Raw genomic sequence first — 18641 nt, forward strand, 5'->3', positions numbered from 1 at the left:
GAAAAAAAATATTGGCAGCTTGGATCACAGCAGGATTCATCAAATAAAAACATCACAGATCAAAGAGATGAAAGGAGGATGTAAAGGTTACTTGTTCTTTCTAGGAGTATTGGGATACTTGCAGGAAAGGGACAAAAATGCATACTAGAAAGGTATGCAATCACGCTGCACCCATATGGAATAGTACCGCCCAACAATTAAAACTCCGGACTCCACTGCACATGCTGCTCTGGATGTATCATCCAATTCCTTTTGTCCTCTTATGCCTTTCATTCCGTCATCTTATTGACTCCTGTGTGCCATTAACAACCATTCTAGCACAGAATGTGGGAACCTTTCCAGCACACAGCTGGAGAACACTTTTTTTTTCACCTACATATTTTTTTTTTCTACTCGTGTTTTTTTTTTTTTTTTTGTTTGAGTAGGCAATAAGCCCTTCCCTGCCCTCCTTACCCTCTAAAATCCAATGATTCAAAAACTCAGTACATAATTTTTTCTCAGACTAGCTGTGCTGTATAGACAGTTACTCTCTGCAGGAAATTCTTAGTGCTGTCAAAACTGAGACTCACCTAAAACGCTTATCATTTCTTAGCATTTCATTCAACGTCTTTTCTGCTGGATTGATGATCTGTCTGAAGACGTGAATAAAGCCATTTCTTCCTTCTTTACTTCCTCTGACCATGCATGAATTTTCAATACATACAGCCTTATTGAAATACAAACAAATATAGCTATTTCCACAATGTTAAAAATAACACTCGAGTATTTCCTACAGTAAAATTGCATGTTCTTACCAGGAAATTTGGCATTGCTTAAGAAAGTAGCAAAACCTAGAGTAAAATAACATGGTGCAAATATTTCAGAACTTGAATTTTGTTTCCCTTGAGAATGTTCTTAATTAGTTCTAAAACTAGCCTTAAACATTTGTAAGCAGTGAAGTGCCAAATCTGAAATCCTGTTATGTTTTCCCAAAGAGTTTTCCATGCTGACAAAATTCCAGTTAAGAAAGATCAGATTTTCTTTTTTTCCTATCTTAAAAATTTAAAGATTTTTTTGCTAGATTATCATAATGGTAAATGTTGGGGAGTTTCATTCAGCTTTGCCTTTTATTGACTCTCCATTTTCATAGTTGGGTACATAATGTTAGAAGGCCCCATTTACTTACTGTGCGATATACAAAGACTCTAAGTAGTTTTCCTCCAATTGTTTCCAGCTCTTGTCCATTGTACAGTTCATTGAGCCCAACTTTCACTTTTATAATGTGATTCTGCAGGATTGTTCTAAGAAGACGTTGATCCAGCCTTAAGGTGTCATCTACAAAGTCATTTAGATATCAATATATAGTAATCTGTATAGTGAATTTTCATTGAGATAAAGTTAAAAGACTATGGAAATACAGAATCTTACTTTGAAATGCTTGAGTTAAAGCTTGGACAGGTCTGTGTATACAGAAAATGAATTGTTAAGTAGTTCCTGCAATTGGCAATTCCTTAAATTGAGTAATGAACTTTTGACATAGCCCTGATTAATTACTATAACTAATATGGCTGATGATTTATATGTGGGTCTGATCCATCTTCTGAATTACTGCTACAGTTCTTATTAGAACTATTCCTTTCTGCATGTGCACCTTAAAACCTATCCAAATTTGCTTCTGTGGTGGTGAGTTAACACTCAAATTCTTTGCGGAAAGGCAAGATGCTCATGTAGTCACCTGTGCAAATGTACCAACACCTGCTTTATAGTATATTTGTATTAGTTTCCTTCTGCTTTAATGTACTGGAAAATACTAACTTTTTTGTATGTCCTGCTTTTGGCTGGGATAGAGTTAATTTTCTTCCTAATAGGTCCCATCATGCTGTGTTCTGGATTTAGTATAAGAATAATATTGGTAACACACTGATGTTTTGGTTGTTGCTAAGTAGTGCTTACGCTAAATCAAGGACATCTCAGTGTTTCTTGCTCTGCCAGTGAACAGGTGCACAAGAAGCTGGGGGAGCATATCCCGGACAGATGATCTTAACTGGCCAAAGAGATATTCCATACCATAGAAAGTCATGCCCGGTATAAACTTGGGGGAGCTGGCCAGAAGGGGTCAGTCACTGGCTGGGCATCAGTGAGCAGGTGGGGAGAAACTGTACTCTGTGTGACTTGTTTCTCTTGGGTTTTAATTACATCTTTATTATTAAATTGTTCTTATCTCAACCTATGAGGTTTTTTTAAGTGTGATTTTTTTTTTTATTACCCTGATTCTCTTCTCCATCCCAGTGCAGGGGAAAGAGGGAGTGATTGATTGGCTGTGTAGTACTTAGTTGTTGGCTGGAGTTAAACCACAACATTGTATAAATTTTTTGAGAACAAATATGTTGTGAATACAATGGAAGCAATGCAAAGATTAAGGTTCCCACAGAACCTGTCTGTGCATATTTTGTATCTTATTTTAGTGATACTATTTCCATTAGCAAATGATATGACTGAAAACAAGCTGTGTGGTCTGGTGGTTAGGTTTGTTTTGCTTTCTTCATGGTGTGTAATTTAAAAGGATGAGTATCTCTATTTGGCTTTGGCACTCTAAGAGTTAGAATAAGTGCTAGAAGTGATTTGGAAAACTGTCCGGGTAGCATACATTCTTGTTTATTTTGACAATCTTCTAGTACTACTAACCTGAGAAAGCACCATTCAGAGGTGCCAGGAGAGTGTATTGGCCTTCCGGTCTCAGAGAAGATGCCAGACCTAGCTGTGCCACCAGGTCAGTAAAAGTAGTCTGCTGGGCACCCCCAAGTTCAATGACTTGTTTGGCTGCAAATAAAGGAACAGAAAAAAGTATTTTAACACATAATTTCTTCCTATTCCTGATTTGTATTCTCCGTGCTTATCCATAACTATATATCTGAGGGAATCAAGGTAAGATTGTAGAAAATATCTTCCGGGTAAGAAGTTTTTTATACATATCACTGACCAGAATCAGGAATTAGCACTTGATCAATGAGATGGATAACGCCATTGCTTGTCACAATATCTTTGCGTTTCACCATTTTCACTCCATTCACAGTCAGGCTTTCACCATCACAACCAATTTCAACAGTGTTTCCTTCCAAAGTTTCATAGACAGCTCCACCTGTGATTGCTTCAGAACACTGGAGAGTATTTAATAGGTGGAACTTCACAAGAGCTGTAAAGAAAAGAGCAGGAAGTTCATACGTGTAAGTGTTTGGACACGTATTTATATATGTATAATTCACATATAGGTGTGGGACAAATTATTACATCTATACAATTTCTAATAGTGTACTAGCTTAGCTAGCATATTTGCACTCATAGATACTTTTTTCAAAGTTATTGATACTATACTGTAGGCACCTAAACAACATTTATGGTCAAAAATATTTGGCATTCCTTGTATTATGAAAACTCTACTGGCTACGCTGTAACCTGCATGTGGCAGAGTGGTGACTGCTGACATGTTCCAAAAGGACCTCTGGGTACAGAACGCTACAGGCTATGCAAAGGTATGAGAGAACCCCACATTCAGAAAGCCTTATATTTATAGAGGTAGGAATGTCTATCAGAACTGAACTATTAGGAACATCAATATGCCTATATTTTCCCAGTTCCCTTTAAACCCTTTAAACTAAAACTAAGTTTTCAGTGGCTTTTAATCCTTAGGGCAACAGGAAAAATCTTAGACAGAAGAAATAACTCCTCCTAGACAGATGAAAGTAGAGGTGCTTAATTTCATAGCTACTAAGATAATGTAGTTTCTATCTCTTGATCCACTCGTCTGTATTTCTCATTCGCAAAAAAGGTTACATACCCTCAGAAGACACCTTGTCACCCATGATCCTTTCTAAAACTCCCCTTGGAAGTCTCTCAAAAGCTTCATTAGTAGGAGCAAAGAGTGTATAATGACCAGGCCTTCCAAGAATATCCATGACATCTGATGTAATGGCAGCAGCCTAAAAAAGAATTGGGTTTTTTTATGCTGATAATTTAAAATATTACGAAAATACATTGTCTGTCTAGTTTCCCCTCATGCCCACAGGTACTTTAGTGATAGACTAGGATCAGTGTTATAACAACATGAAAAACTGAATGGACAGAAAGGGTTTCTTTTTCAACTGAAGACTAGGAAGTATTGGCTTTTATATTCCTATTTTTAAAGGGTTTAAATGTTGTGGTTGCCTGTAACAGTCATGGACTGTATCTGAGGGATTGAGAGGTTCTTCTCCAGTTTTATGCCTCTGCATTTAAAATACCTATTTGTATTTATTTCGGAGATGGACAATGGAAAAGGACAACAGTTATTTGCAAAACAATGGCATATTTTTTTTAAACATGCAGCATGAAATCTCATTGATATATATGGCTGCACAGACATATCCTCCAGGAGAAAAAAAAATAGAAACTTGGACAGAAAAAATCATACTTCCTCTCTGCAAGAAAAATCCTTCCTATGTGCATCTAAAACTTGCTATAAGCCAGATTCTGGAATTTATTTGGTACTTTTACCATTTTTTATGATTCAATTTGAAATTGTCTTTATCAATCTCCAGACACTGTAACTTTATGTGCACATTTCATTGCCTCAGTGTTTGAAGAGAAGAGACTTTTTATGTACAGGGACACACTCCATCGTATTTATGTGGTCTTATTTTATCCATAAAAGAGAAGAAGCAGGCTCGTTATGTAAAATATGCTTTGACTTTTTATATAGTTAGATTTGAAATACTCGATGCAGTTCTTAATTGAATTTACTGAACTAAGCCTTCATACTTCCAGGTATGATAAACAAACAGAAAAGAAATAAGAAAAGGAAAAAGAAACCTAAAAAATCCAGAGAAGATCTTTTATTTTTGTCCACTTACTCTAAGAGATGAAAGATCGTCCTCGACTTCAATGAAATCTTGAATGGTATTTCCAACAGCCGTCAGGACACGATCAATGACATGGACAACACCATTGGTAGCAATCTGATTGCCATGGATGATCCTGGCACAGTTAACAGTAACAACCTGTATTTGAAGAATCAAGTAGTAGAAGATTAAGCATTAATTTTATCAAAAACATGGAACCCGATTCTTACAGACTGAAAATGTATGTACTGTACATTGTGTATTCACTGTTGGTATTTCAGTTGGATTTTTTTTAAATTTGAAGTAAAATTTTGCAAGGTTTGAAAGTCTGGCTAATCTTCTGGAAAGGTAAGAGCAGAGTTATTTAGGTTACATTGATTTCTTATTAATGTTTTATTTTTCATTGCAATAATTCTGATTTGTTTTCCATATCTGGTTAATATGGTGATTGTATTGGTTTTTACTGATGTAATCTGTAGACCAACATAAACATTTTGATGCATCTAAGGCAACAAAGATGAGCGACTTAACTGGGAGTTTTCTAGCATTTATAAAAGTTATATTTTTTCTAGACAAATAGTGGATGTGTGTTTTCTACAATCTTAAATGCTCCTATCGTACTCAAATTCAAATAAAATATCTGATTTAATATTATTTAGCAAACACATAAAGATTAATACTAGATTTTGCTGTCAAATTTATGATGATCATGTATTTTGGCCACAAAAGGCTTTGACCTGTATGAAGAAAGTTTTTTCTCATTTGAACTTTGATTTCTAAACAGCACAAGTTTATTCACTCTTTCTTAGTGATTTGTCTAAACAGCAGTCAAAACTTCTTCAAGAGAAAATTTATTTATTTTTTCCAGTCACAACTGACTTGCTAGATGTCAAACTTTACATAACTTATTTTCCTAGCTGTATAAGGAAACAAAGAAAATAAAGGCTATAACTGAATAAATATATTAGAGGAAAAAAATAAAATAGACTTACCCCATTAGGATAATGGTTAATAAGCAATTTCTGGCCATTATACATAGACACGAGAGTCAAGCCATTTTTAAGATCTTTTGTCAACATGCGCTTATTTAGCATGTGGTGGTGGAGAGCATTATACAGTTCAATATTTACATTGTAAACCAAATTCCTGTGAATTTCCTGAAGAAGAAAGGAATTTAATTAATTAGAAGCTTTGAAACATTTTTCCACTCAGAAAAAATGTACATATTGTTTTATCCTAATTTTCAACATCTTTTAGGAAACACAGTTTTGAGGCCTATCAGTTCGCTCTACTTAAATGATACTTCAGTCTGGTTAGCTCACAAATGGAAGACAAAAGGCTTCGTCACAGACAAGTCATTGGAGGAGCTTTTATTCAATATTTATTTAATCAAAACCATTACTAAAAGAAGGACACCTGAAATACTGACAGTGCACAACTAGACATCATGTAGCTGCTGGAATTCCTAAAAGTTTCCCCCAAACTATGCTAATAACACTATTATTATTTTCATGCAGATTCTTAAATAAGAGACAATTATGATTGCTTAGTGCTCCTGAAATTAAACTCAGCCTCTCTAGCTTCAGAAATGTATTTTAAACATGCAAATTATTTCATTATAAATTGCACAACATACTTTTATGTCTAAAATATCAATATTGTTTCTAATCTACTTTATCATACACTAGCTTCAGCCAAAATGTTAGTTGAAATAGAAACACAATTTAACTCATACACATGTACACACTTACTGAATTTAATTGCTCCCAGGCTTCATTGCTTGGTGCAAAGAAAGTGAATGATCCTCGTCCTTCAATCTCTTCTCTCAGCTTTGATATGTCAGAGTACTGCTGTGTGGAGGTAGCTCCCACAATACCAAGTGTACCATATACATGATCAATAGGAGCAACTAAAATAAACATGTAATAAGAATGCTGTAAACTCGTCATCCATGATCAAATTTATTTTGTTTCTTTTTGTTGGACAATTGTGCTAAAACTTTTTAAATCCATATTAAACAGTGTGCTTGGATTAAAAATTTGATTGTCAGCATACTCAAAAATCATCTAAATACATCTGCTTGTTATTTATTTTTTTTTTGTTGCTTAACGAAAAATTAGATCAAACAACACTGAATATTGTAAGGTTTTCTTTGGAAGAACTGTCATGCTTTTTACTAGCCCAAAAAGAAATGAGAGGCTATCTGTTGAATATAGGAGTACATTCCATCACAAAACTTTAAATGGAGATAGTCTCCTTTGGTCATGATGGAGAAGAATTCATCTTCTGAAGCCTTTTGCTCTTCTTCCATTGTCCAGTTTGTGAACATATTGATTCATCCAGAGGGTAAGAATGGCCATAGACTCACAGTTAAAACACTACTACATGAGAACAGTATTTATCTCTCTTTATTTTAGGCATCTAGAAGTGAGACATTTGCATGTCATCTAGTTGTTGTTGGCTCTTTCTATGGTTATGGAGAGGAGTAGACAATTCTAGAGTGTGACTGACCTCATCCTAATGTAAAAATCTGAAGGGAAATTAATTCATCTAAACAAATTGGTCTCTGCATTGTTGAATGTAAAAGGATTAGTTCAGACATAGAGATCAAAGCTATGAAATATATTCCTTCTCCCATTACTCTTTCTCACTGAAATTAATTTTATTTATGTAAAACAGAAAAGTATAAATAGGAGAAATCAAGAATTCCTTTCTTCATTTTCACTCCTTCTTAGTTAAAGCCTATAAGAGTCTTCAACTAAATTAGAATAAAGTCTTTTCAGGAAAAGGAATAATTTAGCTATGCTACATCTGGTTTTCTGACCTCACTGGTAAGTTTTAGGCTATTTTGGGATTTGATGGGAATAGGAATAAAAGTTCTTTGGCAGCTTTGGGAACTGAAGACACTGTCATTCCTCACCAATCCAGAATCGAGAAGGAGCCGGGAAATTCAGCCTAAACTGCATGATAAGTTCATTGCTGGCTGATTTTTAACTGTGTTGACCATATACAAATGAGGCTGTCTATTCTCAGGCAATAATTCTGAAAAAGAGGCAATCATTTCTCAAGATGACCACCTTTGAAAATCTCTGGTGTTGTACTGCTTCCCATGTACTGATTTATCCATATGAAAAAAAGCTTATACCTGCAGGACATCCTCTTGTACCATCCATCTTCATGTAGCCAGGACAACACTCATATAAGACAGTTCTGTGTGATATAGACAAAAAACAAATTAAGTAATATACAAGAGAAGCACATACTAATTTTAGCTAAGTCTAATTTTTATCTTTTATTATTAATTTTTCATTACAAGATACACACTCTCCAGATATTCATTCTTTTTCTATCATTCAGCCTTTTCTATATTGACTACAAATTGATCAAAATTTACTAAATGTAAAACTTTTGAATTTACAGAATTACTACCATAATTAAATTTAAGTACTAGGTAGGAACACGGGAGGGCATGTGGTACTCATGTAGAGTACTAAAAGGTGATGTGACCAGAACAGTAGTTGAAGAAAATTAATTTATCTATTCTATGTTGCAAAGATTAGATGACATTGAAGAAATAGAAAAAAAAAGTGAGAACATTAAAGGAAACTCACAGAAGGGCTGTAAAGGAAAAGGAAAAATTTAAATGAACGGAATAGAAATTAAAGTGACAGAACTACATGAAGTCACCTACATACTGGCTATAGGAACTAAATAGGTATTTATTTAAGAGAAGGCCTTGTGGATTGTATGGTAATAAAAAGTGGGATAAGAGAGCTTCAGCTTTCCAAGGAAGAATTTGAAGTAGCTCAGGAATGAGGGAGAGAGCTAATTAAGAACAGACATAAAACAGGTTATAGAGAAGGAAGTCACTAAAGACTAGATGGATGGACACAAGGAAAAGTTCACTGGTAAATATACTGAGGATGAAAACCAGACTACAAGAAATAAAAACCAGAGTTAAAAAAGTATGTCATCACAGCATACAAAGAATTTAGCAATATTTGGGGGTCAGGAACTGTTATATAATGATATCAATAAAATACTCTCATTTTCGAATACATGTAAGCTACACATAATAGCAAACCAGGTGATAACTGTATACAGTTATGTTCAATTTAACATTTTCTGTCTTCTTAAGAAGACATATGTCTTCTTAATTATCATGACAGAAATAAAATTCTACCAGAGGCCTACTTGAAAAGTTGTCCTCTCTCATAAGAAAGTATAAATTAACTGGTATCACAGAGGTGAATTTGGCTCCTCAGGAGAGGGAGGGCCAACAAATTATACAAACTTACTGAAGTCTAAACCATAAACTTTAATACATTAGACTTCAGATATTACTTTTGAAATTATAGTACATTGTTCACTATATGGTACACTGCAATGACAAGGAAAAATTGCCAGCACTGTTTTACCTAATAGATTTACTTTTATAGGTGTGGCTGATGTTGGCAGTTCAAAAGTTCTGCACACTAATTCCTTGAAGGTTTTTGCTAAGTTTTTACCACTACAGTCCATGTTTTAATTTGCAGACTCTTTGGTGGTATCTGAGTACACTTCTCTCATTTTGCATAAATTAAAACTGACAAATGGTTAACCACAACCACGTTAAAATGAAGAGCTTATTCAAATGAAAAGTTGGACTCAACACCTTCACCATCCAAACTACTTGAAGAGATTAAAAATTAAAAATAGACTAGAAGAAAAATAACATTACAAAGCATGATTATAAAAGTGAGGATTATAATCCCATAATTGAAAGCAATCTGATAGAGGTGGTGAAGATTAAAAATGTGTATTTTTTAAACACAATTTTTCATTTCTCTGTGCTATGAAAATATTTTTCTCCATTCCCTCATATGTGTACACATACATGACTTATTCACCCTGCTACCATGTGCATATTTTCAGCTGAGAAGCCATACACTGAAAGTATTTGTATAGTTTTTTTTAGTACATCTCTTTCCTTAAAGCGATTCAGTGGATGGGTTTTCTATGGAATGTAAAAATAATGTACCATTTAGGCTACAGATTTTCAAATTAGTAATAAACCTTATACTCCTACTCCTTCTTGCATCCTCGCCAGAAGTTAATAATAAAAAAAATAATAATCTGATTTAAGAAAACTGTGCAGCAGAATAGGAACCAAAATGTTCTCCCAACTGTGTGAACTGCTTTGTCATGAGAAAATATTTTTTCCTTCCCTGTAATAGAAAATCTCTCCCCCTCATCCCATGGGAAACTATGAAAGATCATGGTCTTAATTACCTCTTGAAAAAAGGAACGAGGAAGCTGAGTTATAAGCACAGAGTAAGACATGGAAAGTTTCGTCTTCATACCATATCCAACAATGATAAAATTAATGAAAGACAGGAAGTTGGCTGAAAAATATAGTTAAGAAGAAAATGCTTTTTCAGCCACAGGTCATAAGATCAGTGCCTTTTTTTACCATATATATATTGTTATGTAAAGCCCAGGCTTCTTTTCAGTGATCAAGGGTTACTGTAAGTTCCTACTGAGAGTATTCATGTTCCCTTACAGTTTTCTGTATTTAAGTTTTTTAGCTGTTCTCAAAACGTGAGAAAGATGGGATGGGATAAAAGGGGTTTGTATGGAGCATATCGCAATAATGTTACAACAATTCAGTGCAGGATGCAATTCCTCAGTACCACTTGTGTGTAGACACAGTACACGAGGGAAGTATCACCTCATACAAGATCAGAAGTTATCTCATTTGTATCCCTACTAGTTCAATATATGATGGTGGCCAAAGAAAGAAAGCAATTACTCAGATAAGAAGCAAGGCTGCATTCTTGGGGGTTTGGAGGGGTTTGTTTGTTTGTCTGTTTTGGGATTATTTTTTTGGGTTGTTATTGTTTGGAGTTTTTTTATCACAAAGTTGTCCTGACCTTATCCAAAGGAGTATGTTCCAAAGGAAAAGGGTAGAGCAACACTACCTTAAGTCCTTGTTATTCTTGGCTAATGGAGACAGATTTTAGTTTATTCAAATCAGCTCTGTGACTCATCTGGTTCTACTCCTTGCTGGCATGGAGATAAAATACTGCAGAGAAACAGTGGAAAGACTTTTGGTCCAATAGGCTTTGATTTTAGCAAATCTGTAAGTTACGTCCTGATTGTAAACTTAGAGCAGTGGAAGAGGAATGTACATAATAAAAGCATTCAACATTATATAGATCATATATACAAATCACAGAGGACTTGTTAACAGGGAGATATAAACATGGGAAGATGTGTTGTCCTTCGGATTAGCATTCTTATTACACTAACCTTTTCAGTCACGTCTGTGTTTCTGTTTTTAGTATACAGAGTATAAAACTCTCATTAACAGCTAAGACTAAGTTATAACAGATGTTCTATTACAGCCACAAACCCCCCTCAAACAGCTCTCAGGAGTTCTATGACTTAACTTACTCTCACACACATTCTTTTCCTCCTTTGTCCTTGCTCTGTGAGTGCTTGTACAATGGAAAGAGAAGATAGGATTGTAAAAAAATCTTATTCAAATGGTAGGAGTGTTAAAATAGGAGGGAGAAGGTAGGTGATAGTTTTGTGTAGATTTTCACGATCAAATCCACCCAGCCCCACTGCTCAATGTCTTCCTCTGGTTGACTGTACCAGACTTTTTTCTTAGGTCCTTGCACAGGCACTTCAAAGTGTTTTACAGATTACACTCTTCTAAATTCTAGTCAGAATTCTAGTTAGAATAAAGTCTTCACCTGACTTCAGTTCAATGAATCTCAACTGCTTATTGTTTCAAACTATTTTTCCTAACACATGAAGGCATCTATCACTGCTTAACACATTTTGCCTCTGGAGCTCAGCAAAGTAATGAACTCCCTGTCAGATTTATTCTGAGAGCAGACTTTTCTCTCATGGGAAGACATGGCATCTATCTAGGAATAAAACCACAGGAGTAGGTTGTTTTCCAAAACTGCCTTTGAGAACATCCAACTTTCAATCTGAGCCACTTTGAGGAAACACCCTTCTTCCCAATGTGTCTGCGGTAGAATAAAATTTAGTGCTAGTCAGTGGTACGGCAGATTTTACTGAAAAATTGAAGTACTTTTTATGCCTTGAAGCATGTCCAGTGAAGGAAAAGGGAAGTCAGCATTTCAATGCCACCTGGAGGAGAACTAAAAATTCTAATATAAATTACAAACAGTTAGTTTGTCTGTGAGAAAAGGAGTTTTCTAATTGTATATTGTATTATCTCAATAAATAGGGAACAGTTGGAAGCAGGGCATACTTACGCTTTCTTTCCACAGATGGCTTGCTGGTACCAGTTTCTGCAAGTGCTGAAGTATTTCTTTTTTGTTCCCATAACTTGCTGAAGAGCACAAACATTTGGGCTATGGGTGGAGTGAGAAAAATTTTAAAAAGAAGTTTCTGTGCATTTCTGTAAAAGTTCTACATGAAATAGTGGCAAATACTGTTTCTGTTGAACAAGAAATTAACATCTGGCTTCAGTTCCCAGGGCAGGTGTGTTTTCAAGTAACCACAGTGCAAGCTGCGGGGACTCCCCATCTGGGTTCCTTGGCAAGCCCACCCTCCCTGCAGTGGCAGAAGCTTCCCCTTCGTTCTGGTTTGACACTATGTCTCTGGTGGGCAGCGATCACCTGCTGTGTCTAATCAAGTCTCAGTATGCCTTCCATTTCTCCCTGCAAAGTGAATTACAAGCCACCAGGGTCTGTGTGGTGAATGCCATCAGGCTCTTTTCATTAAGGTTTTTGTCTTGTACACATCTGTGCAGCGGAAGGTTGTGGGGAGATGGGGAAGAAAAGTGCCTTGTTCTTTATGTAGAAGGAAGCCCTGTCTTCTGTAAATCAATCAACTATTTTGATTGCCAACTCCTTGGACTACCGCAGGCACCTAAATAAACATTCTGGGAATTACTGGGGACCAAAGGGTAAGTTGGCATGTAAATAAAAGAGATCACAGACTTCAGATGAGGAATACATGTATGGTAGTGTACGGAAGAGGAATTTCTTATGGTCAAATTCCACGGTGCAATTAGGCATTTTGTCCCTAACTTTTATACTTCTGCAATTGAAAAATTCCTCAGTTCAAAAGTTATATATTTTGCATCACTGGGAAGCCAGTGAACGTTTTTATTTGAAAAGCTCATTGTGTGTGTATGTAGCAGGCAGTGGGAATTCAGCAAAAGAAGATAGGACCGTAAAAAGTTCTTATTCAAAAGATGTTTTTTGCTTCAGAACGACAACAGAAAAATATCTTTAGACACATGTGTCTCCCTGACACCAGCTGTTCAAATTATTTCTGTGTCTCCAAACAGCCTGGCTTGTAAGCATTGTCTTTTGGAAACCCTGCTGAGCAGCTTGCCGCACTGGTCTAGTGGGAACAGAAGTTTTACAAAGGGTTCCCAGTATATGTTCCCATGTTAGAAAGCATTTGAATAGAGCTCATGATTTCCATTAGGATGGAATAAAAAGAGAAAATACTGTGGGATAGGTGTCAACTCCATTCAAAAGTTTTCAAACATATATTAAACATATCTGCCATCTCATCACATTAATTATGAACCGTAATTAATTTCAGTGATTCTGAATCTCATGTATTTGATCCATTCAGAAATGCTGATTTGAGATTTGTCTCCTTTTTGTGAAGTTTAATATAATTCTGTGTCCTTTTGAAACTCCCTGGAAAACTTTTTATTTAGGAACAATTCATGTAAAATTAACATAAAAAAAAATTTACTTGAATGACAGTAAGAAGTCACAGTGAAAAATCACATTTAATATAATGCGAGAAGAAAGGGGAGAATAAAGATTAACAAGCTTCCTTTACATTAGAAACAAAAGCCAGCTACTTACCCCTGGTCGCGTGCTCTTATTCGACTATGAGTTAAAATCTTGTCATAGTGAGCAAAAGCAGCTGCTTGTTCAAAAGCAGACAACAAAAAAGTGGAAAAGATGAATAAGAAAAAGATCTTCATCCTTAGTCCTCTGTTGCCTCTGGCAAGTCTAGAAGAGAGAAGTGGCAAAGGGATTGGAGAGCTGACAATTTATATGCATGTTAGAAGGTGGTGGGAGGGAACCACAGGATCAGTTTGAAACTTTGTACCACCCTCCTGAGAACCGCAGCTTTTGCTGCCAGCTTCAGTAACCTAAATTAACACTATACATTAACCATATAAGCCCCTTCTTTTAGTCCCCGATTGGCTAATTTCTTCATTGTTACAGAGAGCTTATATTTTTTTTCTGCTGACACAACAATAGAGAAATTTTGAGAAATTTATACTTTGGCTTATGGTTTAGTATTTATAGCACTGAGGTATCCCGAGGTCATGATCACTGTGAGTGGTTTTATTCAAATCCAGAGGAAGATGTTGTCTGTTCCCACAAGAACAGCATTTCTTTCCTTTGTTTTCTATGTCCTCACTGTTAACAGCTATGAGCTGCTTAGCTACAGAAGTCGATGAAAGTTCCAAATACTGTTGTCAATAACCTGAAATAGTAATTTGTCTTGAGAAAAAAACACATTCTGATTAAGAAGTAGTTGCTCAGTTAAAAGCAGTATGTTTGAATATTCATTTTAATTCTAATGATAACAATGGCTATTACATAACGCTTTTGTTCAGAACTTTATGCAATATATGATTACATATCAAATAAAAATCACTATCTGAAAATTTGAACATATACCTTTTTATATGTTAGTCTGTCCTTCAAAGACTCTTGTGAAGTAAAGGGAAAATGTAACTGAGCTGTAACTGAGGAAACTGAGACAAAAATGGCAGGCTCAAGCCTCCTATGAAGTGACAGTCTCAAGACTCCAGGGGTAGTTAGTGTTTGGACTGCGATCCAGGAGTTTGCAATTTTCATGTCAAGGAAAAAACTCTGCTATTTACATGGAAGTGTTTGCATATGAATACAATTACGAGGGAAAATCTACAGATCATTTCAGTTTTTTATGAAAATAAGGTGAGTTCTCATGGCAGTACTTCACTTTAGTTTCTTCCTCCAACCAGAGAGAGCAGTGAGGTGAATAACTAGAAATGGATGCAGCATTGGACTGACACAGCTGGGACCAGCCTATCACTATAGAACAAACACAAATGAGGCAAACAGCAGCAGATGGAACCAGGGGCTATTTCCTATATATAGTCATAGGTAAGGGTTATAACTAGGCATAGGTATCTAGATAGTTTTTGATTAAGGTCTTTTCTTAGGCAACCCTAGGACTTCATGGTTTCTAAGATTAAGAGTAGAGATATTTGGTAATGGTAGGTGGGCTTCTATTCTACCATGACCTCTACACATCCTACCTGCAAAAAACTCAAGATAGCTCATCTCACCTCTGCTGGAAGCATCAGCATCTCTAGACTCTCACTGTGTGAACTCCACACCTGTAACCTCACTGTTGGATCAGTTGATGGAGGTGTCAGGTCAATTCTGTGATATAATATTAACAGTATTAGGAGAATGTCAGTGCTGTGCTCCTGTTCCTATCAGAGCTTTTTTTTTTATTTCTGGTCTTTGCCACAAGAAATACAATGAGAAATATCACCACTTATGTGTCTAGATATGACATTTTCAGCTGCTAATTGGCCTCAGTTGATTGCTCTTTGCAGTTCTCAGTCTAGAGATCAAAAGAATTAGAGGATATTCTGCTAAATTAACTTGAAAAACTTCGGAAAACCCCAGAACTTTGCCAGTAACCTGTTTTCTTGGGAGCACCTCTCTCCCTCGTCTATCTGCTCACGGTATGGCTCAGGTTCTTCTCTTCCACACTTAGTATGTAGCATCAAAAATTAGGAGACATTAATGCTACATTCACTGACCTCCTGTTGTTTACAGAGCTATCTACCATAGTTAAAGATGGAGCAATCTGAGCAGGGCTAGCATTTTTCTTTCCAGATTTTTCCAGCTTTCTGATTAGTGACCCAGTGTCAAATCACAGAGAATCCCATTTTTTCTCTACATAGACTACAGTAGGCAATAATTTGACACAACCATATAGCAAGCCTGGTGACGTAATTATATTTAATGAGGTAAATGTTAGTAAAAAATAGTCAATGAAGATGTATTGTTCACTGAAATAAAACAATATGTGGAAAAAAATTAAAATAAACTTGTTTTCCAAAAAAAAAATCTAAATTGCTGAAGGAGTTGTTCTGGTGAGCTGTGTAAAAATGCATAGATCCTAAAAATGGTAAAGCTCATTTTTACTGGAAATTACTTTTTAAAAAATAACTGGGTGGAAATTGCTTATAATTTAAAAACTTCAAGTCAAAACAAAGTAGAACAAAAAGTCTACAGGAAGAACAGCCCAACTACATGAATCCTGCTCCTTATTCATGTTCGTATTAGTCTAGATGTAAAAGACAATAATGGATCCACGCTTTGGTTTGCCTGTAATATAACGGCGTGCTGCACAGCACACCCGAGTAACCATTTTAATTTGCCAACTACAATTACTACTGTAATTCAGTAACATTCTATTCGCTTATGCTCATTGCTACTTTATTTATTTTAATTTGTTGTTTAATTATCAAGGTGGCTACAACACCAACAGCAACCTTAGGTTTTTTTCTTCCTTTGGCTAAATACTTTGTGCTAGTATACTTCCTAAGTGATGTGATGTTGAAGTTCTAATTATGTATATTAAAAATTTTAATTATTAAATACATTAAAACACATAATTGATTCGAAATATTGTTGTAGTAATAGGATTATTTATTATGCACAGCAGAATGAACATATCCAAATGAATACCTGGAATAAGAATAGAACAAGTGTTGATTTTCATCTTCCATGAAATGTAAATAGTGTCAAGAAGTAAAGTCTATTCTGAACAGTTTATTGTATTTCTCTAGAGACCTCTAGTGGACAGAACTCTGTAATGTAGTTTTCAGAAAGTTGTGTTAAGTGTTTACACTAAGAATTTATTGTATAATAAAGCAATTTCTTTTATTATTCCTAAAGAGTATTAGATTAATCATATGACGCAAAAATCCTTGCAGTCAAATATTTAGAGGTTTGATTAACTTCTTTTACATCAAATTGAAGTAGCAGAAGCATCTACTAGTCACTTATGGCCAATCCTACTACTGATGTGCAGAAATTCAGAAAATAAGAATGGAAGTAAATTGAGGGTTTTTCAAATACACTCTTCTCAGTTAAAATCTGCAGGTGTTTCAGGTCATTTACAAACGGTGACATATGTTATACATATTCTATTGCTTTATTTTGAAACTTCCTTTTATAACTTAAGTGTTTACTTTCTGTTGTGTGTGTGCTCAGTGGAAATAAAAAATGGGCACAAAGTATTTATACAAAAAGAGAGGCTATCTCTGTATTGCAGTTGTTTCTTGACTACTTAGGTTTTCTTGGAAACCTTGATTAGGAAATTTGGGATTTTTTTGTCATTAATTTCACTTAGATCAACAATTTGCTTCTGTAGTAACCTTCAGCATGTCTTCTTATCAACTACTTTGTTTTTAGGAATACCATTGATATGTACCAGAAGAAGCCAAACAACTCATTACCCCTTTGGACAAACTAAGAGGTTGATGTGTATAGGAGATTTAGAGTCTGTAAGTACAAGGTGATACACTTTAGAAGTAAAGTCTTCAGTTGTAATGTAAATGAAAATTAATGCAAACAAAACTATCACCACAAATGAGAAATTGAAATAAACCTCAAGGAAGTAGCTAGGAAAGATATGCTGGTGGTCCTGTGAAGAGGATGATCATGGATGCATGGCTTGATAGTCACAGTCCGTCAGTTGAGAAATTAAAACAAATTAGCCTAAGAGGGCACCTTATTTTTTCCTCCACTATCATCAGTATTTAGATTCTAATAAACCTGCTTAAGTTACCCGCTTATTGTCTATCACATCAGGGTTTTACTTTCAGGTATTGTAGCTCACTTCTGAAACATCACAACCCTGCTTAACTGCTGATTTTTTACATGATAACTTTACAAGCTAAGCTTCACATCACCTAAATTTAGCCATCTCAAAATCAAGACTACTCTCCTTTTGTCCCAGGTGTAGAGGGGGCAATTCAGATTTTATGTGGAAAGATTTGTGTTCTCTCCTCTAACAGCAAAGCAGATCTGGCACCTACTTTGAACTAGACTCCTAACCTTTTGAAAGCCCAGTACCATAATAGGAGAATCCCAACCTTCACATCTTTTCTTTGGTGGTTTGTTTTTCAGGAATAGACACTTTAAAAATATACTATGTTAAATAAGATTACTTACAGTACAATATTTTTTCTGGTGATCAGCTTGTGAGCTGGATTAGCTATTTCCCGTCTTAATGACTAGTCCCACAGGGTCTCTTGCTGATACTCTGCATAAATTTTCCTTTTTTTTAAGGTCATACTATTAAAGCACAGCTACTCCACACCTTCAGGAGCTAATTAATTTTCCTTATATTTTTCAGTTTGTTTATTGAAATATTTTAGACTCTTTTCACAAATCCTATTAGGTTTCTCATTGCCAAACTACACAATTTAAATCTTCAATGTTTCCCCATTACCCACTTCTTAATCTCCAACCCCAGGGAATGATTGTTTCTAATAAATCTCTCAAAAGTTTTTCATAGTATGGACTGATCCTTCTTATGGATTTTGGGAAAAATCTACAGCCCTAAACATCAAAATATTCTGCTTTTTCTGTATCAAAGTGACACTAAAAGTCCCAACATATGAATTGCTATTTACAGTCAGTTATGGGCATATGGTAAGATTTTGTAAAATAATACAGTTCAGCATAGGTTATGTGGTCTTATTCCTCA

At 35.3% G+C, this 18641-nt stretch overlaps 1 protein-coding gene across 13 annotated transcripts in view; it reads right to left on the reverse strand.

The window, feature by feature from the left end:
• The window catches only part of POSTN (periostin), a 32753-nt gene extending 18891 nt beyond the window's left edge, over positions 1-13862 (reverse strand). For all 13 annotated transcript variants that reach the window (XM_027647384.1, XM_027647374.1, XM_027647365.1 and 10 more), the window contains exons 1-11: positions 13709-13862; positions 12128-12226; positions 7999-8063; positions 6605-6762; positions 5846-6010; positions 4866-5012; positions 3815-3956; positions 2960-3172; positions 2665-2799; positions 1166-1314; positions 570-706 (exon numbers count right to left, since the gene is read on the reverse strand). In XM_027647384.1, coding sequence (XP_027503185.1) covers positions 570-706; positions 1166-1314; positions 2665-2799; positions 2960-3172; positions 3815-3956; positions 4866-5012; positions 5846-6010; positions 6605-6762; positions 7999-8063; positions 12128-12226; positions 13709-13830 — 1532 coding nt within the window. In that variant the 5' untranslated portion in view covers positions 13831-13862. The remainder of the gene's footprint in view (positions 1-569; positions 707-1165; positions 1315-2664; positions 2800-2959; positions 3173-3814; positions 3957-4865; positions 5013-5845; positions 6011-6604; positions 6763-7998; positions 8064-12127; positions 12227-13708) is intronic.
• Positions 13863-18641: the final 4779 nt, after the last annotated feature.

Source organism: Corapipo altera, unplaced genomic scaffold (genome assembly GCF_003945725.1).
Source record: "Corapipo altera isolate COAL_440 unplaced genomic scaffold, ASM394572v1 0, whole genome shotgun sequence".
Lineage (NCBI taxonomy): Eukaryota > Metazoa > Chordata > Aves > Passeriformes > Pipridae > Corapipo > Corapipo altera.